The sequence below is a fragment of the Vidua chalybeata genome, chromosome 22, assembly GCF_026979565.1.
Source record: "Vidua chalybeata isolate OUT-0048 chromosome 22, bVidCha1 merged haplotype, whole genome shotgun sequence".
Lineage (NCBI taxonomy): Eukaryota > Metazoa > Chordata > Aves > Passeriformes > Viduidae > Vidua > Vidua chalybeata.
Genome location: NC_071551.1, coordinates 2,067,171 through 2,091,373, shown reverse-complemented (window position 1 = coordinate 2,091,373; position 24,203 = coordinate 2,067,171). Strand labels below are relative to the sequence as shown.

The following is a 24,203-nucleotide window of genomic DNA, read 5'->3' as shown; positions in this document are numbered from 1 at the left end:
AGAAAAAGATTTCTGTTTTATTACTATGATAACTATTTTGATGATTTCAAACGACTTGATTGTTGTTAAAGAGATTATTATTATTTCAATGCTTTAAAGGTTTCCTGCAATGAGATCAGAATCTTTGCTAGAGAATATGAGGATTTGTGGCAGCTGATTCCACAACCTCTGGTAAACTTGCCTTTTCCTCAGCTGGGGGAGAAATATCTGGGTGTGTGGAAGGATGTGTGTTAAAAATGATATTTTTAAGTCACCCCTGGACAGCTGTAGGTCTGTGGGAGCCAGCGTCTGGTGTGAGAATTCACAATTTCATGTCTTCTTAACCTCCTTTTTTAGGAATAGTGGGAAAAACCTGAGCTATGTGGACAGCACTGCTTCCACCAGCATTGTGGGAGACTTTAGGCTGTTCCTTAAATCCGTGGGAGCTGCTAAAAATTGCTGTTTTCCCAAAGGTCAGGTGCTGTTGGATTGGGTTTGACTCTGGGGTTGTGCGTGTGCGTATTAACAAAATGGTCACTTCTAATTGCATTTTTAAGGCTTTGATTTCCTTCCAAGTATTTTGCTTAATCATCTTGAGTAGGCTGAGGGAAGGAAAGAATTAGCTGAGGTCAGGGAAGTTGAAGCTGCCCGTGTTGCTGCTCAGAAGTCAGGCTTAGTCTGAGGGATCCTGGAGGCAGGAAGAGAAATGTGTTCTCTTCCTGCTGCACACTGGGAGAGCAAGGGGAAACCAGCCCCGAGAAAGCCAAGGAAAACAGGGAAATGTGTGGTGCTGTGGGCTGTGGTGGCTGCCTCCCTTTGCACGAGCGGTCCAGATTTCCTTTTCTTTGGGAGACACACACAGCTCGGATGTGAATCATGGCTAAAATAGATTGGAGGATCATAGTCTGGAAGTGCTTATCTGCAGCGATGGTGGAGTCAGACAGCTCAGATAGAGACACAGGCACCAGAGCCGGGGGAGAGCATCCCCGTCCACAGACTTTGGAATAAAGGGCAGTTTGATAATTTGTGATGAATATTCACGTGGAGGGATGAATAGCAGGAGAGAGGAAGGCTGTATTGAACACTTCTTGAAAAAATACCAGTCATTACAGTGATCAAAGGAAAAATCCAGCCACTGCCTGGGCTCAGCCATACATGTTCCAATTAAAGCCTAGACACCACATCCCTTCAGACTTGCAAATACAGTGATTTGTTGGTTTTGTTTTGTTTTGTTTTTTTCCCAAAGAGGATGTTTCTGGCTCTGCCAGAGGCATGGATGCAGAAGGAGAACCTTCCCTGTAAAACCTAAGTGCTGGGAGAACAGGTCTCCTTGAGGCGTAGCAATGCAACTTGGGCGTTAACTTTACAAACAATCTTGGGTGTAACATGCTGTACTTAAATAAGGTCACAGGGATGGGAATTAATAGTAAATAAGCCTTATTGGGGAAAAAATAAAAATTAGTATCATCCCCTAATCTTTGCCCATTGAATTAACCATGTACCTGATGCGCTTAGCTTTGTCCTCATCATCCCAGCATCAAGCGCAGTCCGGCCGTGACGTCGCGAGTGCCGAAACCACTAATGATGGCATCTAGGGTTTAAGTGCAAAAGCTTCTTAGCAGGAGATTAGGGATCCCACTGCAGATCCTTGCGGTCAGCTCCTAATGCTGCTCGGAGAGGAGAGGGCAGCCTGGCTCTTGAGTGGAAAATCACAGGCTCGGCAGAGAGGTGAGGGCTTCGATGTGTTCTGTAGAGGAGAAAAAATGTATGTTTTGGGATGTGGTCCAAATTTTGGTTAAATCTTGAAGGGAAGCTGAGTTTCCAAAAGGAGGAGCAGGGAGACATGCACTGTGTAGATGCCATGTGAATAAAGTCTTTGCATAATTATTCATTAAGTGCCTAATATGAGAGCAAAAATAGCTTTGGCATTAAGAAACAGGACTTCTCTGTGATCCCTCCTGGCAAGAGGCCCATAACAAAGGTAGGGGACCTGTTCCTTTGTTTCCTGGTCCTTCCAGCCACGAGTGCACTCTGCTGTCTGGAGAAGCGAGACGTGGAGCCTTTTAATTCTTTCTCTTTGAGAAATGTCTGGGCTTCAGTGCTCAGCTGCTTTATTTAGCTCAAAGCGATGATTTTGGCTAGAAGACACTTGGAAATCCATGGATGGCAGGAAAAGTACCTCTTAGAGAATCCTTTCTATGAGGGGGAAGTGGTTTTCAGGGTTGTAGCCTCATTTCTTCCATGGTTGCGGGATGTTCTCTGCAGATGTCCAGAAATCATCATTTTTATACCTGGGCAAAAATATGAGAACCTCATCAAACAGTTTAAAAATCAAGACTAATTAAGACATATCTCCAGCACATCTCGGCTCTAAGGGCATTCACGTATTTATTATCTTTCATCCGTTTGAGAGCAGAGCTTTTCTGGCATGATAAGATGTGAAAGAAAGGCACTGTCCTCCTCCTGAAAGTGAATTCCCAAGAATGCCCGGCCCCAGGTCCCTGTGGACAAACAGTGCCAGGCTGGGCTGAGTGAGATGCAGAGTGTCCTACTTACTGTGGCTGCTACAGGTCTGACCTCCTTGGATCATCTGACACCTAGTTGGGTAAGAGGTTGCTGCAAGATCTCAAACCCTCAAATTATGTAAGATTTACAGACTTGCTTTGAAGTTGGTCCCTCCCTTCCATGTTTGTTTACTGCCTGGTGTGTCCTGTTGGATTGTGAAGGATGAATAGTCACAGAAAGGAAGCTGTCGGGTTAGTACAGATTTTTTGTTCCTCTTCGTTTTCTAAACGTGTGCGGAGCTGTGCTTATCCCTGTTCCAGAGTCTGGGAATACGCCGAGGACATACTGCATCGGTCAGGGCTTTACTGGGTGAAATTTGCAGTTTGTTTGTTTGTTTTTGAGCTGGAGAGAGGGAGGAAAGGCTCATTGTGTTGCTAGAGGAGAAACAGAGATGGTATGTAACAGCTGTCTCGGGAGTTGATGTTGGGTTTGCTTCTTAACATGCAGTTTCCCTCAAACTTGGAGAAATCACATGGAAGAAAGGAAGGTGCTTAATTAACGCTGTACGTGTGGCTGCCATGGTTTGGGGCTTTGAAAGCACTGGCTCCCATAAGGGAAGCGCACAGGCTTTGCCTGTGGGAATTCCTCAGAGGACTTTTCTTCCGTCCGACCTCTCCACTGTGCCAGCGGAATTGCCTCGCGCTGCTCCTCCTTTCCCAGCCGCTGCCATGCAGGGTGGAGGCCAGGGCTGTGCAGGCACTCGGTCCAGGGACGTGTAAGGCATTTTCTTCTGGATTTTCCCCTACTTATGCATTTTTCTCACAAATTAAGTTCTCATCCGTGCTTCGTGCTTATCCCTGGTAAGTTGGATGGAACTGGCCCAGGCTTTTGGGAAAGAGAATCCCTGGACTTCTGACCATGTGTGGAGATGTAATCGCTAAATCCTAACAAATTCTGTGGAATTAAGTTACAGCAAGGTGCCTTCTCAGAAGTTACTCTTAAGTGGCAAACACTTTCATGTAATACAGGTTTTGCTGGGTTGGTTTTGGGATTGTTTTTCTCTGAAATTTACTTTCTAAGCCTGGCATTACTCTCCATAATTGTTCAACAAAGTAAAATCACATTCTCTCCCCCAGCCTACTGCAGATCCACAGTAGGTGCTGTGTCACTTTACCTATTTCATACAGACATTTTATTTTTTGGTTTTATTTTCATTACTTCAGTGTTTTCTACCCATGTGAAAGCTCACAAAAAGTTCTACTTTTAGTTGTATTTTTATTTGCATGTGGGCAGCAAAATGAAGTAATTCCCAAATATAGTCCTAGCCAAGAGATCCATCTGTTCCCTGCATTTTTAAATGGCAAATTAATCCTTAGCATAGAACTCATCAAATGTCTTCTCTCTATAATTTATGCTGCCTGAGATCACAGAAATGACTTTTTTTTTCCCAGGCCTTCCATTTTAAGTAGTCCTTTACTCCAGAACAGCAGCTCCCATTCTGGTTTTACAGAGCTCTCCTGTGATTCCTCCAGTCACTGTTGTCGGTCTAAAAGGGGGCATTGAAAAAAAAAGCCTCCAAAATTATTCTTCCCTTCATCTCTTTGGTGTTTCTTTGAAAGGCTGTAGAAGATTCTATTAGAATCTTAGATCAGAAGGAGTATTTTATGATTCTAAGATGTAAGGGAATAGAAATTCTCTTTGAAAAACACCCTTGATAAATGGATTTATTTTGAATGGAGAGCTAGAGCTGCTCTGTCCATTTCCATTTGGATGTCTCTCTTTGGACAATAGTGACCATTTTTAGAAGTACTAAACTTCCACGGTGTTATCTGCCATAAAGGGAATTTCTATATTAAGCTTTGCATGTTCCCAAATTTACTTAAGCGGCATTGTAGCTCAGCTGTGTATCTTGGCATGCCTTCCATTGCAGCTCCCATCCCAGGAACAATTCTGTTTATAGGAGAGGATGCACAATTTCAAAACTGCTCCAAATCAGGAATTTCAACAAATGGTGTTTTGTGTATTGCTAAAAAAACCCAGTGCCTTGGGTTGGGAGGAGGCAGTGCATGCAAATAGTGCCTGGCTTGGTTTTTTTAAGGCAAGGTTTGATGCTTTTCTAAAACATGAAGACAGAATTAATTCTATGGGGCTTTCTGCTGTGATCTTCAGGCAGCTTTATGTTAAAAAGTAACTGCAGTAACCTGGAGGTGAATCAGTGCTAGAGCTTTTTTTTGTTCTAGCATATGTCTGAAAAAAGGCTTTCCTTCTGAAAGATGCCCAGTGCTCAACACTTAGTCAATGCCAAATGGTTTTAAAATTGTACTTAGAAGTGTTTATTCCCAGGAATTCATTTCACAGGACTCTTAAGGCAAAAGAGGTTACTTTTTGCTCCTTGAGTAAATGCGTAGTAGCCTACTTGGATGCAGTGGTGGTTGCATTTTCAATGGCATTTTACTCTCCTGGCTCATAGGCAGCACTTGGAGTAGAGTTTGGTGTTTTTTCCTAGGATGCTGAGTAGGTCCCTTCATGAAAGCAGTGCTGTTGTTGAGGAAACTGCTTTTAAATGTTGGGCTTGATGATCATGGAGCTCTCTTCCAGCTTAAATTATTCTGTGTTGCTTTCTTGGTATTTTGTGAAAGACTTGGCCACCTGTGAGCCAGGAGATCAAATTCCTCAGCCCATTCCCTCTGTGATTCACAGAATGACCTTGGGCAAAGCCTTGGCCTCTTCATACCTTCCTTTCCCATCTGCAGAGGATGTTAAGGCAGCCTCCCATGAATCTGGGCTCTCAGGTGTCATTTACAAAATACTAATTTAGATCATCAGCAGATAGGTGGCAAAAGCTCTTCCCTTTAACAAAGTTACTCTGCTTTTGGCCAGCTTTCATCTGATCCACGCCTGGAATAGCAGCTCTTCCTCAGGCATGTGCTGGCAGTGCTTGGAATAATTTGGAGCATGGCTGAAGGAGGTGGGAGTTCTGGGTGGCTGCAGCAGGACTTCTCACGAGGGATCTTGACCCAGGGCTTCGCTCTGTGAAGGTGATGTTAAACAGAGGCTCATCCTGCTCACCCATTCTCACACCCACCCTCTTTCTTCCCTTTTTGCATTGGTGGAAGTTTAAATGTGGGAAAGCAGAGCTGAAGAGCTGCTTTGTACTTCACCCTCAAGGCCTCGATGACTTTTATCTTTCCCAGCACCGAGCTCTGTCACTGTGGCCGTTTGCTGAGAAAGCATTTCCTCCAGCTTCCCAGGGTTTCTTTTGGAGCATGAGCAATCCCACTGTTCCCAGGGAGCGTCCATGGTTCAAAGAGGCATTGGCTGGGCAGGCAGGTAACTCAGCTGCTCCCAAATTCAACACCAAACCCAGCCAGCGTGGGGAGCGCAGGGATTGAGCAGCTTCTTCCCAGCAGTGGGAAGCTGTTGTCAGTGCTGAGTCAGCTCTTTGCTCCAGAGATAGGCCAGTGTGTTTGTAACCAACACTTTTTTTCCCCTAGGTTAATGTTTTTAATTCTTGGCTGTACGAAGTTCAAGCCCAAGGACAGGGGGACGTAGGTCAGGGAGCGAGGTGGCAACACCGACTGTGGGTTGGGCAGTGTACTCAGCCAGACGGCTACTAATATAAACATACATATTTTTAGCAATCATAATGGGTTATTTAGTTGCAGGGAAGAATTAAAAGGAGCCCAAGGCTGTCTGGAAACTCTGAGGGCTGCAGGGGAAGGTGGTTCTGGGGGTGGGAGTAGTCCGTCCTTCTGAGCTACATCTCCATTTTCTCCATGATTCATTTCAGACTTTCATCAAAGATCAGTTGTCAGACATCAGGATAAAATAACTGACATAGATACATTTATATATATTTATACATGGCCTGTCACAGAAATGCAAATGGAATGTTAATAAGCCACTCACTTGACTTGGGATAAATATATGGTAAATAGTACCTGGAGGCTGTGTCTTCAAAAACTTGCTGGTCAGAGACTGAAATAAATACAGCAGTAGTGTGTGTTAGTTGGCCACGTAAAGGACATTGAGTTGTCACGGTTGTGTTGCTTTCCCATGGCCCTTAAACATCATTTAATTTCATTTCTTTGGATTTAGGATTCCAGCCCAGCAGGAGATCATTGAAGTCTTCTCTCTGGCTGTGGTAAAGCAGAAAAAGTTAAGGGAAGGAGGATGTCCTTGTTTCATCAGTCTGCAGTATTTAATGATCTCTCTTTAGAGTTGTAAATGCTGGTTTTATCTGTTGCGTGCTTTTTGTGGCTGTTTCTGTTTCCGTGCAGCACTGGCCTTTCCCCCCTCTTAGTGGATTGTTGTATCATAGCTGAGTGCTGTTAAATACTGCAGAATGTGTGACATGCACAAACCAAAGTTCCTTGGGTGGCAAGTTCTCAGCCGCTTGAACGGGTGCCAAGAATGTCACAGAATCACATCCCAGTGAGCTTTGCTCCTGAGGGGCCGAGGCTGGGGTGATGGGCACAGGGTAATTACACTGAGGGAATGTTTAGGTGGCTTTCTCTGCCCTTCCTCTTATATCCATATTTCCAGTGGAAAGCCTTGTTTGCACATGGAGGAGCTGGGTTCAGGTTCTTCGTGGTTTCCCTGTGTGGGCTGAGCCCCTTCAGCGCTTGCCTGCATTTGGCAAAACGCAGCGACGGCTTGTTTCCTCTTGATCTCTTCATACAAACCAACCTCAGAGGTTGGACTGGGTTTTCTGACGTCTTCAGGTTCAACAACTCCTTTGAAGGAGGGAAAAACCCCTCGTATTTATTTCCGCAGGTGTGTGAAATGTTTTTTTTCCCATACAAATGCCCTGGTGTGGGACACGTCATGTGTAAAGAACAACTGCCTGCTGCTTGCTCGGATATTTAGGTCAGTGTTGGAATCAGCTCTGATAAGGAGTTAAGGTCTGTGTGCCCTGACCTCTGTAATTTTCATTGTGGTTGTTCCTGCCCGTAGCAGGTTGTTGGAGTGAGATGATCTCTAGAGTCTCTTTCAGTCCCTTTCTGGGATTCTATGATTCCTGCTTGAGTGTGGCAGAATAGCCACCTGGATTGTTGGATTTAACAGGGTGGTGTCAGGAGTTTTGTGGGAATGGCCTGCTGTTCTTAAGAAGGAAAGTGTGATTTGATGTGCATTTTTGACTTACGTCTGTATGAACAGGGGAAATTCTGGTTAAATATCTTCTTAGGTTCATGTAATAGTTATCAGTAGGTCAGAAATACCAGTCTGTAATAGCCCTGTGCATATATTGCTCCAATATATAATTTTCCATCCAGAAGTCGAAGTGTTTCACAGGCAACGATCCTTTAGTCCATTGCTAGAATGCAATACACTGAATTTTTTAAGCTTTTATTTTAAGCAGTTGCAATCAAATTTTTGTGGGTGTTGGCTGGCAGTAATCATGTCTTTTTCATTCTTTTTATTCCCAAACAACACATCAGTACATTCAGGAAACTTGGAGCAATTTTCTGGTGCTGTTTTCGCAGGTTGAGGAAATGTAACCAACAGTTTTTTTTCCAAAGCCTATAAAGTATCCCAAGGATTTGTGTCTTCTGGATAGAGCTGATCATACAGCACTGTTACAGCTGGTGTTCTGTGCATGGAGATCACCTACGGTGACTTAACTCGAATCTGGAAAGGGAGGGACAGAGAGAAAACCCGAGGGTTCTCTTGCTTCTGTTCAGAGATGACTGTATGTTAACTTTGGATTTCCTGACCTGGCTTGGGAATCTGCTGCTGACATCAGCCGTGAGAATAACCCGCCATCAGCAGGGATGGAGCCTGTCCTCAGTAGATCTTTCTAGGAGATAATCTTCACTTGGAGATTATTCTGACAGGGTGTTGAGTCGAGCTGAGCCAGGCAGAGTTCCTGATTTCAAGTTAATTTTGGCAGGGAAAAAGTGATCATTCTGCATATTTCCTGTAAAAATAAAAAAAAATCTTGGATGCTTCACCGGGTCTGGTGAAACAGTTTTTGAAGGCAGCTATAAAAAAATTCTAAAGTATTAATTTTTACATTTTTCACAGCTGAAATTTGGCATGAAAAATGCAAAGGTTTTAAACTGGTTTTAGGTGGCTTTGTTTTTAACTTGCTCCAGCAACAGAGGTCAGAATCATGGAATGGTTTAGGTTAGAAGGCACCTTAAAACCCATCTCATTCCACCCCTGCCTCAGGTTACTCCAAGCCCTGTCCCACCTGGCCTTGGACACTTCCAGGAACTGGGCAATCACAGCTTTTCTGGGCAACAGCAGATTGGTTTTGTTTTGCATTTTTAAACCTGCATTGGCAGCTCGGCGCCTGCGGGACGTTAAAGCTTCCCTCTGCTTTATCCTCCGTGGCGGCCGCCGTGTTTCCAGCCGTGTTTCCAGCTTTGTTTCCCGCCTGCCGCTTGTGGGGAGTCCCCAGTCTGCAGCTGACTCACCGCTCTCAAATAAATCAAAGGGCAGAAATTACAATTGTGCCACATTTTAGAATTGCAGGAGGGTGCAGGGCAGGAGGGTGCAGGGCAGGTTGATTCAGCGCCGCTGCCATTGAGGGGAAGCAGCGGGTCTCCGGTTCCATCCATGGGCTTGGAGCCTCTCTTTTATCTCCTTTTGTGGGAACAAAGGACAGCTGGCTTTGTGTTCTCCGCTCAGTGCTTTCATTTCTCACACGTAAACCCAGCGTAACTTCATCGCCACTAGGCCTGCAAACTGTAATTGCCTGAAAATGAGAAATTTCTCTGGAAATGAGGAGTGGTTTTTTGGGATACCAGGATTTGAATTGTCATCTTTGCATTTAGAACTGAGCAAAGGAAAAATCTGTGTGCTAAATGAGCTGCAATGTACTGAGACCAGGAATGGGGCCCCATCATCCTTGTGGGTCCCTTCCAACACAGGATATTCCATGACAGCAGGTGTATTTGAGTTTGAACCCCATGGCTGGATTATTATGTGTTGAGTCTTTGGGAATCAGCCCATGTGGATGAAATTGAGATTGGATTATAATTAAATTTAATCTTGATTAATGGAAAATAGATACATAGATAAATATTGTAAGTTATTAATAGATTTTTGTAAGTTATTAATAGATTTTATCATGATTGATGAAAAATGGGCACATAAATAGTGTAAGAGCACACATCCTTATATACTCATAGGTAATTATGGACTGTAGATAAGTGTTTTAAAAGGGCTTGTAAACTACACCTGTAGTAAAGTGCATGTGTAAGAGAAAGATTTTATGTCCAGCCCTTTTTTAATTAAAAACAATCTCTCTTACTCCTCTGTTTTCCCATCTGATTTTGCTGACAGTAAAATACAAAAATCATTTTTCTTCAATGCCGTGATGCCGTAGAGTGAAACTGATTTTAGAAGTATCTGGGCTGGACAAAAGAGCATCTGAAATGCTGGTTAAGTACTCAAACTGTTCCCCAGCGATCCCACATTCCGGGAGCAGCGCGGAGGAGCGTTGGTTCCCAGCTCTCTCCCGGCGCCGCGCGTGTGTTGTGACAGCTCAGGAGATTAGTTCCTCGGCGTGCTGGCATTCTGCTCCGCTGACTTCACAGCGATGTGGAAGAGCAGGTTCTCCCGTGTTGGGAAAAGGCTGAGTGCCAGAGCACGCTCTGCTTCTGGAAAAAATCACCCTGGGTTTAATGCTGCTAGTGGAAGCCCAAAATGAACTTAATAAGTTTTGTGCCATTTTTGACCTGCCCCAAAACCTATTGATACTTGGAATACTTTTAAGGAGGAGATTATCAGAGCTATTGTTTTATCCTATTATGTTCCCATGTTAAAATTTCCATAGCTCATTCTAAAAGCTTTATGAACCCACTTTTGCCAGAAGAATTTTTAATAACTTATTTTCTGCATTGGCAACGGGTGGTTGTTTTCAAAATTACTCACAGGGAAAAGCAAAGCCATATTCTCATTTTAATATTCTGGGAACTTGTCCTTGAGCAGCTTTCAGGCTTCAGATCTGTATATTTTTAAAGCTAAAAAGAGTTGTATTTTGCTGCTCAAGACTCCACATAATTCCCTGTCAGATGCTTTATTTTGATTGTGCTGTGAGCTATAACTGGGTGACACAGCAGCTATAATTAACTCTTCCATCATTCTCCCATTCACAGAACATCAAACCTTTGACTTACTTTTGAATTATTATATCCATGTTTCTTCAATTGGAAAACTGATGGGAATTTCCCTAAAGAAAGGGGGGACTGTTCTTGCAATCATTTTATTTTCTTGTCTAAAAATAGGAAATAATGTCTTCTTTTTTTTTTCTGGAATGTCTCAGAAAGTCTTGCTTTGCTAAGGGACACATATCCTTAAAACTCCCTGGGGAAGTGGAAGTTACCAGTATGATCCTTGTTTCCCAAGGCTGCACAGAATTCAGGCTGCTTTGTAGAAATTATCACCCTGTTGCACTGCTGTGTCATCACTTGGATATCTAACGGTGTTATCCCGAGATAATATTTTTTCTCTAGTGGAATGCTGTGATTTCAACAGTATGTTCCATATTTTTAACATCCTCATAAAAAAACCCCAAACTGTAAAAATAGCCTGTCTCCATTCTAAAGCACTGCTCAAATCAATTCAGTGCTGCCTCTTGCTCTAGAGATACGATCTCAGTACACTGGAATTCTAAAGGCTTTGGGAGCATCAAGATGTGAGAAGGGAAAGTAGAAATGTGCACAGGGCTGAGGGTTCTGCATCCCTAAAGTCCTATTTTAGCCTTCCCCAGGGGCTGCTGAACCATGTGGAGCTGCTGGCAGCTTGGGAATTATTTTCAGTTTCTCCCCATACACATTCCCTGCCCTATATTTGTGTGTTTAAAGAAGTTCCTCTATTCTTTGCCAATTTATTTCCCAGTAGCAGGTGATGGCTGATGCTACCCCTGGAGAGCACTGAGGGCCTGTTTGTGTGGGGTCGGGTTTGGTTTTTTCCCAAAATGCTGTAGAGAAGAACTTCAGTTTGGTGATTTAGTGGAAAGGCAGAGGGATTGGATTAAATATGAGGAAGAAATGCTTCACTCTTCACTTTCAGTGATTAAATAATTCATTAATGAAGAGGGCACAAAAGGAGGGTGCACAGGTGAGACAGAAATAAAGGCAGTTTACCAATTTAGTAGAAAAATGAGGCTGTGAGGGACATCTTGATGGTGGGAGATTTGTTGCTGGAAAGCACAAGGAACTGTCGCTGGGAAGGGAAATGTTATTTATTATCCATGAGTGAGAGGTTGGGTGGTGCAGGGCAGCTGCCCTTGGGAAGAGCAGGGCAGGGGGAAGGGCTCAGTTTTTCACTCCACTCCTGGCATGGCTTTATTTTCACTCCTCTCCCAAAGTGATGCTGAACTTCCTCCTCCAGGGCCAGAGGAGTAGGAGGAGAATGTGTGGGAAAGGCACCAACGTGTGAAGTGGCTGGATGGGGATGGGAGGGTTGTAATGAGAGGGTGAGACCAGCAGCAGAGTTTCTCATGTTTATTTTTATTTCTGCATTTTTGACCCTTTTTGTTGTATTTTATTTTGGTCTGGCCTGTTTTTATATCCTTCTGGATTATTTGTAAGTATTTTAGGACAGAGATTGTCTTCCCTTCTGCGCCTCCAAATATAATGGGGACAGAGCCCAAGGGCTTTTGGGAATGTGCCACGGTGCTCGTTACATACACGAAGATGTTCAGAAAGAAAACCAGGGTTTTTGAACATTTGAAGAAATAAACCCACAAAAAAGCAGTAGAAGAGCTCACAAAATCAAATCTTGGAAATTACTAGAAGCCTGAAATGGTTTCCCTGAGAAAAGAAATGGAAAAGTTAAGTGGTTTAATGGCGAGAAGGTTTGTAAGAAGGGTATGAAATATTTAAGATAAGAAAAAGATAAACTTGCATATCGTTTTTCTAATACGATGTGGAGAGGAATATAAAAATTCAATCAAGCAGCAAATTTCAGACTGACAGGATTATTTTAGTACGTGGCACATCTCCCCCCCTCCAGCCTCCGAGTTAAAATTCCAGCAGAATTTTTTTCGAAGGCTGCTCGTGTAATGGAGAATGAGAGTCTCCGGGGTTATGTCAGACAAAATTATTTTTAGCGCTGTTCTGAGCCCTCATGCCTCGGGGAAGAAATGAGCCACTGAAGCAGGATGACGTGTCCCCACTGGGCAAGCTTTAATAACATTATATTCTCTGTATTTCTGCCTCTCCTCGAAGCATCAGATGATCCTGGGTCTGTGGATTAGATTGACTCCCTCTGTGATCTAATATGCAAAACCTCTTCCGCTGTAATTATTGTTTATAAAAGGAGTTCTTGGGTCTGAATTCTTCGTATCTGAAGTTGGAGGTTGAGGCTGAGCCTGGAAATAGTATTTGATGGTTCACAGAGAATCCTAGCATGGTCTGAGCTGGAAGGGATCTTAAAGATCATCTTGTTCCCCCCTGGGCCATGGGCTGGGACAGGGACATGGACATCCCCACCTATCCAGGTTATTCCCAAGCAGTTGACCAAAATGCTTGCCACGATTTTCACACGTGGTCTCTTTGGAATACAGATCTTTTCAGGGAAGATGCCTGAGAGCACAATAACATTTCTTTCTTGTACATGAGAGTGCTGGGAGGGGTTTTGAGGCATTGTCAGACCTGTGCATCCTCCCTCTATTTCTCCACTCTTCTACACAGCTCCTGAGCTGGTCCAACATTGCATTACACTTAATTAAATCTCCACCATTGTCAGTGTGGGTAACAGGATCTCGTTGACATTTTACCCACATTCCACTTCCCTGCCTGTCTCCTCTGGGGGCTTTGGAGGGGGATATTGGTAGGAAGACGCTTAAATCCGTGTGAATAGTGGGCGGCAGCACAGAAACAGAATCAGACGCAAAAGGGAGGAAGGCCTGTGGGCGAGCAGAAACTCTGGAATTTTGCTTTTGTAATCAGATAACCATTTCCTGGGAGACTTGGCCCCGTGTACTCACCTGTCCTTCTCTCCATGCCATTCCCAGCAGTGACTCCAGCAGCAGCTCGAGCGACGAGTCCCCGGCGCGCTCGGTGCAGTCGACGGCCGTGCCCGCGCCCGCGTCCCAGCTGCTCCCGTCGCTGGAGAAGGATGAGCCCCGGAAGAGTTTTGGGATCAAGGTGCAAAATCTTCCAGTGCGCTCAACAGGTAAATTCGCTCGGGAAAGGGCAACAGGGGAAAAAGGGGGTGGGACTGGTGGGATAACCTGTAGTGAGTCTTTGACACATGGCAGCCACGTGCTGCCTCTGAGGACGGGATTCTCTCCCTGCTTCTGCCTCAGTTCTTGTGTGACAGTGGGAAAATTGCTTAATTAGTGACCATCTGTGAGAAACCCTGCTGGTCCCAGCTCCAAGTACTGGGCATTTCCAGCTCCTGGAACTGGTGCTTCTAACAGTAATGTAGGCTTTCCCAGGGAAAAAACTGACACATCTCCATTTTTAATTTAAAACTTTGATTGTTTTATCTCATCCTGCTTAAATTTCTTTTTTAATCCAAAAAGTTGAGGGTTTTTTGTTGCAGTTTGAGTGCTTTAAAACACCCCTGAGCATATTTGTAAAGGCAATGCATAATTGCATGGAAAGTAACCCAGGAAACCATGTGCTGAGGAGTGCCCATGATTACTCCCTGTTCCCTGTGCTGAGCACAGGAGAGATCCCACAGGAAAAACTAGCATGGCATCACTTGTGAAACAGTTTTAACAGAATTCATGGATGCAGAAGCACTGGCTGAGCTAAAATAATGTCTGTTAATCTTGTGAGCAGAGTACCTCACGTATTGGTATCTTCCTATAGATTTAATGCCTGTCATATTCCTTGAAAGTACACGATGCTGAGGTCGATATCCCACAAATCTCAGACAGATTGTGTGGGGCTGAGTCAGATTCTGCAAAATCTGATGAATCTGCCTGGTTATATTTCTGAATTGACTGAACTGAACGCTGTGTGACTCCAGCCTCCACTCCAGACACCTCATCCCAGCTGTGCACAGTATTCCTGTGGGATTTTTAATTGAGTATCCCTGTTATTTCTTCTTTGCCTGGAACTGGGTGTCTCTTAGAAGCAGAAACCATCCACTGCCAGCTTTAGCAATGTAAAACCTCATGTGTGTATTTTCTTGGGTTTAAAAGAGAAAGATCAGCAAGAAACTTTGGACATTGGCAAAATTAACACCCCAAATTTAAAAGGGTACTTGTGTAAGCACAGAGTTAAATGGGATAAAGTCACATTTAACTGAAAGACAGTCAGAGTTCTTCATGTCCTATATGGTGCTGCTGAGCTCGTAGAAGTGATGATTCTGCAATATTAATGTTTATTTGTTGGTTTAGATACAAGCCTTAAAGATGGACTTTTCCACGAATTCAAGAAGTACGGGAAGGTGACGTCGGTGCAGATCCACGGCGCGTCCGAGGAGCGGTACGGGCTCGTGTTCTTCCGGCAGCAGGAGGACCAGGAGAAAGCACTGAATGCCTCCAAAGGAAAGCTCTTCTTTGGCATGCAGATTGAAGTCACAGCCTGGATAGGACCAGGTAAGGTCCATACCCTTCTCCCACAGGACTGCTCTGGGTGTGTTCAGGAGCTCTTGTAAAGAGGCAGAATAGAAATAAGAAACATTGAAAGAAACTGGGAAAAATGCTACAATAAACTCCAGAGCAAAAAGAATGGATGGTCTTGGATCAAATAGCAAGAGAGAAGGAAAGCTGCCATCCTCCCAAAGAGTGGGATCTGCTGGAAGGAACGATCTCATCTGCCACGTCTCGGTGGAGCAGCTGCCAGTGGGTGGTGTGAGCACAGCACTGAGTCCTCCCAGCCTCGTTTCGTCTCCTTTTAATTAAAACAGCCAATGAGTGCTGCGTTTTGAGGCTGTGGCAGCACAGCCCACGTGACCGACCAGTGGGAGCTGCAGCCCTGAGCACGTGGTGAAGTTCTCAGACTGCACTTCAATGGCTTCTTTAAAAATTGATTCCTGAAAACAAACTCATGCCACGTACTCTTCCCCAAGCACAGGGAAGCCTTATTGGAATTCATGCACTCAAGCATTGATACTTGGTAAGAGTAAATTTCCAGAGAAGCAGTTGCAGCTCCCTTTCACCTGAGGATGCTCAGATTCCTCCATGGAATATAAAAATTCCCAATCCCACATAAATAACAAGTCATGGGTGCAGTATTGGGTGTTTTTCTCAAAAACAGTGGTTACTCTTGTTCAGATCAAGAAGGAGACCTGAATAAACCAACATGCACCAAAACTCCAGTCATTACAAATTTCCTGCTCTCTTTTATCCTAGAAACCGAAAGTGAGAATGAATTTCGTCCTTTGGATGAAAGGATAGATGAGTTTCACCCAAAGGCAACGAGAACTCTGTTCATTGGCAACCTGGAGAAAACAACCACCTACCATGACCTTCGCAACATCTTCCAGCGCTTTGGGGGAATAGTGGTACGTGAATGGTGTCCTGTGCGGGGTGGCGCTGCCCCCCTTTCTGTACAGACCTGTGAAATGCTGTGAGTGGTGCTAAATCTGTCAACGACAGATAATCCAGTCTTTCTGTAATAATCTGAGTCACTCATCTTGCTGGAATATACCTGAAAGCTTTTCTTTGTATTCAGAGTTCAGCATATGAATGCTGAGGGGTAGCTTAGCAGGAAAAACGGTCCTAGGAGTGTTTACAACAAATGTCTCTCCTGCTGTTTTCTCCTGGTAATTCTCTCCTGGTAGCTCCAAAGGTGACTGGGTATTTGGCATATGAATGTGCCAGGTGATATTCTCGTGTTGACTCCTGCAACTGTGTGAATCCGAGTTTCCTGTCGATTCCTGGAACAAGGGACTTGGTCAGTGCGTGTGGAAGCAGCTCCGTGCCCAGGCAGAGGGGACTGGAGCAGATGGATCAGTGATGGCACATGAGGGATTTGGTTTTCAGCTGAGGGGGAGTATCCAGACGAGGTAGAGCAGCCCCCTCTCCTCTGCTCATGACTTTCTATCAATTCACAGCAATGTTATATTTAAGGGAGATTTTCCATGAAAATCGTGCAACTATCCTATTTAATTAATTTTCACATGGGCATGGAGTGACAGGACAAGCCTTAAGCTGAAGGAGGGCAGAGTTAGGTGGGATATTGGGAAGGAATTCTTCCCGAGGAGGGTGGGGAGGCCCTTACAGGTTGCCCAGGGAAGCTGTGGCTGCCTTATTCCTGGAAGTGTCCAAGGCCAGGTTGGACAGGGCTTGGAGCAGCCCAGGATAGTGGAAAGTGTCCCTGCCCATGGCAGGGGGTAGAACTGGATGAGCTGTAAGGACCTTTCCAACCCAAACCATTCTGGGATTCATTCTGTGATTCCTGTTGAGTCTGGGCTTCAGACAGTTCGTGTTCTCCTTGTCAACTGTGGGTGCTTGTGAATGTGCTGTGCCTCCTTCACTCTGCTCTGACATGTCTTTATCACTGCTGAGGAATCAGTGACACATTCCAGGAACCCCATCCCTGCTACTCCCCAAAAGAAGAGGAGGTTGCTTCCATGTACAATGTGAACAAATATAAAATCCCCATTTTAAGATGTCTGGCAGCCCTTGTGTATGCAGACTCTGCTGTATCTTTGACATCAATAGTGATTTATGAATTTGTGCCATGTCTGTAGCTTGAACCCTTTTCCAGTGTTAGAGCAGCAGAGCTCTCCTGATAAAGATGCTTATCAGTGCTAGTGTAAATTGGCTTTTGTGTGCCGTGGTGCTCCCTGTCAGCATTATTAATGGCTCAGAATTGGGAGGCAGCGCTGCCTCGCTGTTTCCAGGAAAACTTGCAAGCTCAGGTGCAGAAGGGACCAGCTTTATAACCTTTCTGAGGGGTAATGAGCACAATAATGATACTTTATTTGCCTGTCACAAGGAATTGCTTGCCCAGGGTGAGTGGTCAAGTATAATTTGCCGTGGTTGCAGTCATGCTACTTCAAACACTTGGAAGTGTAGTTTTCTATTAATATTCCACTTAAATCATTAGGCCAGGGCTGTAGGAGTCTAATAGTTGTGTAAATCTCCCTGTTTACTTCTGTTTTCCCAGATAAAGAGCTCTTGGGTGAGACTGTGTCAAACTGCTGCCTTGTCCCTAAATTTATTAACCATGAAATTAGCCTGTCCTGGATGTTGGAACATTTGTGCTTAGATCCGTGTGTGGCTCACAAAGGCAGCTCCTGCTATTCCAACAAATAAAGCCAAACCCTCCACCTCCTATTTTCAGCTTGGAATGAATCACAGTATCATGAGTTTGTTCAGAGGGTTTGGGTACATTTCCAGTGCTAGTGCTGAGCTTGTTTGTTAACCAAATGTCAGCTCGTGGCTTGCTGGGCTTTTTAAAATCGATTAAAATCAGCCTTTATTTGGCTTTCTGAGCCTCTGGCTGTACTTGTGAATGGGCCCGTGGTGGCTTGGTTTTAAAGAGCAACAGCAACTGAAGTTGAGAATCTTTTTTCCCTCTGCCATGAGTCAGACTGGTTCAAGAGATGAGTCCAGCATCACTTTGTGTTTCTAGGAACAGGATGGATCATGATTATTTGGAAAAGAAGCCCAGCTTGGCTCAGAGATGAGGATCGGAGCAGGTTGTTTTCTCTTGAGCCTTTGTGAGGGAAAATTAATCTGTATTTCTTTGATCCTGAATTGTCTCTTCTTGATATAGTATTAACAGCCTAAAGCTGGTGTTTGTTGATCAGGTCAGGCTTAGTTCTGCGGGCTTGCATTTTAAATCTGCGGGATAAAGAGCTTTCCCTGCTCAGTAAGGATTTGGTTTTGAGATGCAGCAGAACAGTAAAGTTTTAACTGTCTACTATTGTTTAAATCCTCCCTCTGAAGAAAATATTAATTAAAGAGCTTGCTGTGCCACGTGTCCCTGAAAAAAGCCAAGTCCTCTTAGATGGGATTGACCGCTGACTGTGGGCTGTTGTGTTTTGTGCTTGTCCCCAGGACATCGACATTAAGAAGGTGAACGGTGTCCCTCAGTACGCGTTCCTGCAGTACTGCGACATCGCCAGCGTCTGCAAAGCCATTAAGAAGATGGATGGGGAATATCTTGGAAATAACCGGCTCAAGGTAAAGAAATCCTCCCCTGGACTGTATCCTTCTTGTGTCTTCCACTGCCGCATCGTGGGATGTTTCACAGCGAGGTAGTTTATGGAAGTAAAATGGTTTTTAATGCGAGATCGTATCACAGCGTGATGGTTTCAACCACCACCTGATTGGGATTAATCAGCATTTTTTTTGGCTCTGTGCACACACAGTCCTGGGATTGAGCACTCAGAGACTGACGTTCCCTGGCCTGGAAGGGCCATGTCTGGCAGGGCTGTGCTGGGAATCTGTCCCATTCCCCATGGCAAATGGGGCCTGTCAAGCCCCAGAGCTGTCAACCTGTCACTTCTCAGACATTCAAACTGTAGAAGAACCCAATGTTGTCAAACACTGTATTTGTTTAAACAAGCAGAATTATTTTCATTAATTGCTCTTTGATTTTTGTCTTGCACCTGCACCAGATGCTAATTTTAGACAATCCATACAAACTCCAAATAAGTCTTTCATCAGGCAGGCTCTGTTCAGTGAGTTTAACCCTTGTGCACTGTACTGATGGAAGTTTTGCCCTTTTGTGTCCAGCTGGGTTTTGGGAAGAGCATGCCTACAAACTGCGTGTGGTTAGATGGGCTTTCCACAAACGTTACGGATCAGTATCTGACCCGACATTTCTGCCGATACGGGCCTGTGGTGAAGGTAGGTGGGAGGCTTTGGCATGTGCTTCCAAGTTGTTACTGTCTTCCTTTCTTCCCATCCTGTCCTTTCAACCCCACTGTCCAGGGCTTTATAGCTCAGGTAGAAAAAATTCTCCCTGGGGTGGAATTCGGCTGACAGGGCTCTGTCAACATAGACAGCAACCAGAAAGAAGTTATTTTGAGTGAGCCGAGATGTTGAGTATTGGAAACCATTTGTTGCTCTTGTGCAGTACAGTCTCTCCCCAGCAAAACTTCTTAAATGTTATTTGGAAGAACAGCGGTCTAATTATGTAATTACTCATACTTGCTAATTACATAATTAGACATAACTATGTTTTTTTCCATCAGACCGAGAAAAAAAAGACTTTTTAAAAGCAGTCAGGACAATCAAAAGTACATGGAAGAAGAGAGAAAGTCAACAATGGTGCAACACACCCCTGTCACGCAGCGGGAGCCTCTCCCATGCAAGTGATTTATCACGTGCTTAAACTTCAGTGTGGGAGTTGTCCTGTGTATTTTTATTGGACATGGATGTGCTTAAAATTAAGCAACGTGTATAAATCTTTGCAGGATCAGTGTCTGGCCTCGCCAAAGGATTTTTGTGGGTTTGTGTTGCAGCTTTGACGTTCTTTATTGTAGCTGTTGTTGCTTGAATAATACCTTTATGCTGCTAAAGGAAGGCAGTATTTGGAAATTGGGTGTTTAACAACTGGTGAGTGGTACTGCAGACTGATAACAAAAGCTGGTTCCACTTTGGGATTAAATGTTTCCTTTACCTTTTTTCCCCCCTAAAATGCACTGGAAATTAAAAAAAAAAAAAAAAAAACAACCAAAACCAAAAAACCCTTAACAAAGAAATAATACAAAACTCAGTCAGCAAAGAAAAAATATTCAAAGTAAAATACAGAAAAACAAAATAAAGGCATAATATACCTCAAGCCACAATATCCACAATTCAAAGCAGTCCCGTGTCCTTTTATTGTCTCTTCATTCCAATATGCCTCATCAGAAAAGCCTGAAAATTCACCTTGCTAAAATTTATTTCCTTCCTGGTATCCTCATGACTTAGGATTTTGTTGGGACTGACATTAAGTCCTGTGGATGAGGCTCTTATTTGGTTTTTGTTTTGTTTTTTTGTTTTTTACAGGTGGTGTTTGACCGCTTAAAAGGCATGGCCCTGGTTCTCTACAATGAGATTGAATATGCACAAGCAGCTGTAAAAGAGACCAAGGGGAGGAAAATCGGTGGGAATAAAATTAAGGTGTGCAGAATGACCTCCAAACCAAAGCAAAACAGGCAAAAAAAAGAGGAACAAATTGTGTTTAGGCCTTCCCCCTTAAATGCTGGCAGTGCAGACTGCCAGGCTCAAGGAATACTTGGCGGGACACACATGTCCCACATATCAAAGGCTTAAATTATATTTTTATGCTCGGCTTATCAAGATGTCAGGGAATCCTGAACTGTTACTTATAAAGCCTTTTCCAGTATTCTGCTGTTCGTTTCACTGAACTTGTCTCTCTGAGCTCCTGAGTGTTGGTGTCCATGTCACTGCCTCATTTACCCCAATCCAAGGCAAACTTTTTTCTGTTTTTGTGTTAAAAAAGGGAAATCTGAAGGTGTGAGTTCCTCCAGGAAAACACATGGCTGCATCCAGCTGCCCCATGCTGATGTCCAGGCTCTGGGGTACAGTAACCTCAACATGCAGTCATGGAATCATGGAATGGTTTGGGTTGGAATAGACCTTAAAGATCATCTTGTCCTTCCTTGCAACAGATTTTGAACAATAATTGAAAACACTACTTTAAAAAACACACAGAAAGTACTTTTCTTCCTGGAGCAACATTTACAGGGATATCTTGGATTTGGGTGAATGTGGTGATACCTGTCCTGACTGTCCCATCAGTCCCACTAACTGGGGACATGAGGTGTCAGCCAACCCTTTGAATTATCTTCCTCCTCCTCCTTTCTCCTCTCCTAAAGAGTCAGCAGTGATGTCAGGCATGGTTTCAGCAGCTTCCTACCTCACCCAGGGCTGGGAGTTGGATATTCTGTAGTTTCTGAGTGTGGTGTTGGATATCAGTCACCTTCCAGTGCAGGAAAGTGTGTGGTCCCTTAAAAGTTTCACAGTCTGTGTGGATCTTGATGCTTAATGACTTTGGAATAAGCAACACCCCGATGTGGGACTGTGTTCCATTGCTGTGGTTACGCACAGGACTGGGCTGATTTAAAAAATAACAGGAACTAGAATGTTAAAAATATTCCATTGTGTGGCATACACATAATGAAATCTGTTCTAATCCTTAATTTTTTTCACTATGCCATTCACTTCTAAGTACTAGAAAGCATCAATTCTTGGAGCAGCTGGAACAGGGAGCTGCAGTTCAGGAGGCTTGGTTCTTGCCCTGCTCTATAACCCCAGGCAAACACTGTGGAGTCCAGAATGGATCCATTATCCTGGCCCTCTGTAGCAAAGCCCTGAGATAAAAGGGACTTTGGAACTGTCCTGGCAGTTAAAACATCAATACCACGATAATAATGTGTATTTTTCCTGCTGCTTTGCCCAACAGAAGCCTCTGGGATGGCAGCTATAACAACACAGTAAGGAGGTAGTTATACAGCTCTACTGAGAAGCATCTTTATTCCTGGGGAAGTGCAGGGCCAGAATTGGGAAGCATTTGACATTTTTTTGTTTAATTTTACCCCTATTTTCAGTTCTGCTCCCACCTTCAGCAGACAGGGAAATGTTAGCAGAGTGAGATGTTTCTGTGACTGAATGTGACTTTCTCTTCTTTTTCAGGTGGACTTTGCTAATCGGGAGAGTCAGTTGGCATTTTATCATTCCATGGAGAAAACGGGTCAAGATATCAGAGACTTCTACGAAATGCTGGCAGAAAGAAGGCATGTATCGATATTCTTATTCCATTTTTTATTTTCCAGCATCACCTTACACAGTCCTTTTACAATCATTGTCCTCCTCATCATACAGTCAAACTTTCTTCAGGCCATAATTCTTAAACAAGTTTTTTCCTCTCAACTTTATCCTTATTTTTTAAGTTTCATTAAAAACACCTCTGCATTTTAATTTTTTTAACCTCTTCACTAGTTTTTAAAATAGGTGAGCAAACTTAAGCTGTGCAGATCAGAGCAGGCAGGCTCTCACACATCTGAGGCGTAGCCAGTTAGTGGAATTCCTGCTGAGGTGGAGGTTTCAGTTGTCTGTGTGATCCATATTTAAGTATCCTGTTTCTCTGGTGGGTCACCAGGACACAGTTGGGAGTCATTCATCATGTCTTAGGAATGCAAAGAGCAGCTTATCTGTAACAGAAAAATGTGTGTGTTGGTGGGTGTACCTAAAGTCTGATAAACTGCTGCTCAGCCCTTGAGCAGAGAGTAAAATCTGATCCTCCACCTCCTTCTTTCCAATAGTTTGTTGTTTTGTTTTTTTTTTTTTTTTTGTTTTTTTGGGTTTTTTTTTGTTTTTTTTGGTTTTTTTTTTTTTTTTGTAACTCAATAAAATAATACATTTTGAATAAGGATGCATTTCTATTTTGAATAAAGCTGTGTCCCATGTGGCTGCCCCTTGCCAGCAGCTGGCACCACATGCTGCACAGCCACTTGTTTATCCCTGAAGACCTGGTACAGAAACACTCCACATTTTGGGCTTTTTTACCTTCACTGACTGAAAAAACACGTGTGTTTTATTCCCTCCAGAGCCTGGCTCATGGTTAGGGCTTGGCCTGCCCAGGAGTCAGCGCAGCATGATGCTGGGTGTACCTGGAAGCTGGATATACCCAACAGTTTTCTGCAGCAAAATAATTGGTCTGATATAGTGCAAAATGAGCAGATTTAAAAGCAAGCAGGATTTGGACATTGGTGACCAATGGAAATACAAGTGTTCTTTCCCCAGGCCTTGCCAGATGTTGTGATGTGCCAGCAATAAGCATTTCCTCAGAACTGGGAAATGCTTACTTGGATTCAGGCAAGAGAAGGGCATTTTTGGATGTTCTTTAGCACCCAGGACTCAGGTGGGCTTGTCTTTCCCATGGAATGATCCTGAGCAGGACCCTGATTTCTGGTGTTTGGGCACACGTTAGTCTGGTTTTTCCTTCTCTGTCACTCTGCTCACACAGTCATTAGGAGATCCATAGGGATAATGGATCATGGAGCAGTGGAGCAAGCTCTGCAGTGACTCCTGTAATTCTGCAGCTTCTGGTGCCCCTCCAAGCTCCTCCTTGCAGAGGTGCTGAGATCTGCACAAACCACCTTCTCTCGAGGTTGTAGTCAGAGCCAGTCTAAATAGGACCCAAGGGGAAAAAGCCATGAAAAAACAAACAAAATCCCTGATAAATATTTTTAACTTCACAGCTGCTTTTCACAACATCCCATTTCACTTGCAGGTTTTCATCTTCCGTGTTTTGTCCCTTTTTCAATTTTTTACTTTTCTTAAAAGGTGGAAGTTGCAAGTTGCCAGCTTTTAACATAAAACATAGTCTGTGAAGCCAGATAAACCTATGAGGAATCCCCGAATCATTTAGGTTGGAAAAGACCTCCAAGGTCTTAGAGTCCAACCTCAGTCCCCCCCCCCGCCTTGTCCTCAGCCCAGAGCACTGAGTGCCACATCCAGGCCTTCCTTGGACACCTCCAGGGATGGGCACTCCAAACCTCCCTGAACAGCCCCTTCCATTTCCTGACCACCCTCTCCATGCAGAAATTCCTCCTGATGTCCACCCTGAGCCTCCCCTGGCACAGCTTGAGGACGTTTCTTCTTGTCCTGTCCGTGTTCCCTGGGAGCAGAGCCCAGCCCCACCGTAGTACAGAGTGTGCAAAACACTCTGTAATGGTGAGGAATTGGAACTCCAGCTTTATTCCACCTTCCTGCCATGTTCACTCTTACAAATGACTTATTTTTACTGCTTGGAGGTATTGAAATAACAACATTAATTGCTTGACTTGCTTTGCTGAATGAATTCACCTGATCTTATAAACAGCCTGATATTTGT

General features: G+C 44.0%; 1 protein-coding gene across 3 annotated transcripts in view; it reads left to right on the top strand.

The window, feature by feature from the left end:
- SPEN (spen family transcriptional repressor) overlaps positions 1-24,203 on the top strand; it is a 65,959-nt gene that overhangs the window by 28,663 nt on the left and 13,093 nt on the right. For 2 of the 3 annotated variants that reach the window (XM_053962580.1, XM_053962579.1), the window contains exons 4-10: positions 13,457-13,617; positions 14,795-14,995; positions 15,752-15,903; positions 18,410-18,535; positions 19,091-19,204; positions 20,351-20,464; positions 22,001-22,101. In XM_053962580.1, coding sequence (XP_053818555.1) covers positions 13,457-13,617; positions 14,795-14,995; positions 15,752-15,903; positions 18,410-18,535; positions 19,091-19,204; positions 20,351-20,464; positions 22,001-22,101 — 969 coding nt within the window. The remainder of the gene's footprint in view (positions 1-13,456; positions 13,618-14,794; positions 14,996-15,751; positions 15,904-18,409; positions 18,536-19,090; positions 19,205-20,350; positions 20,465-22,000; positions 22,102-24,203) is intronic. The other variant, XM_053962581.1, reaches the window with a different exon arrangement.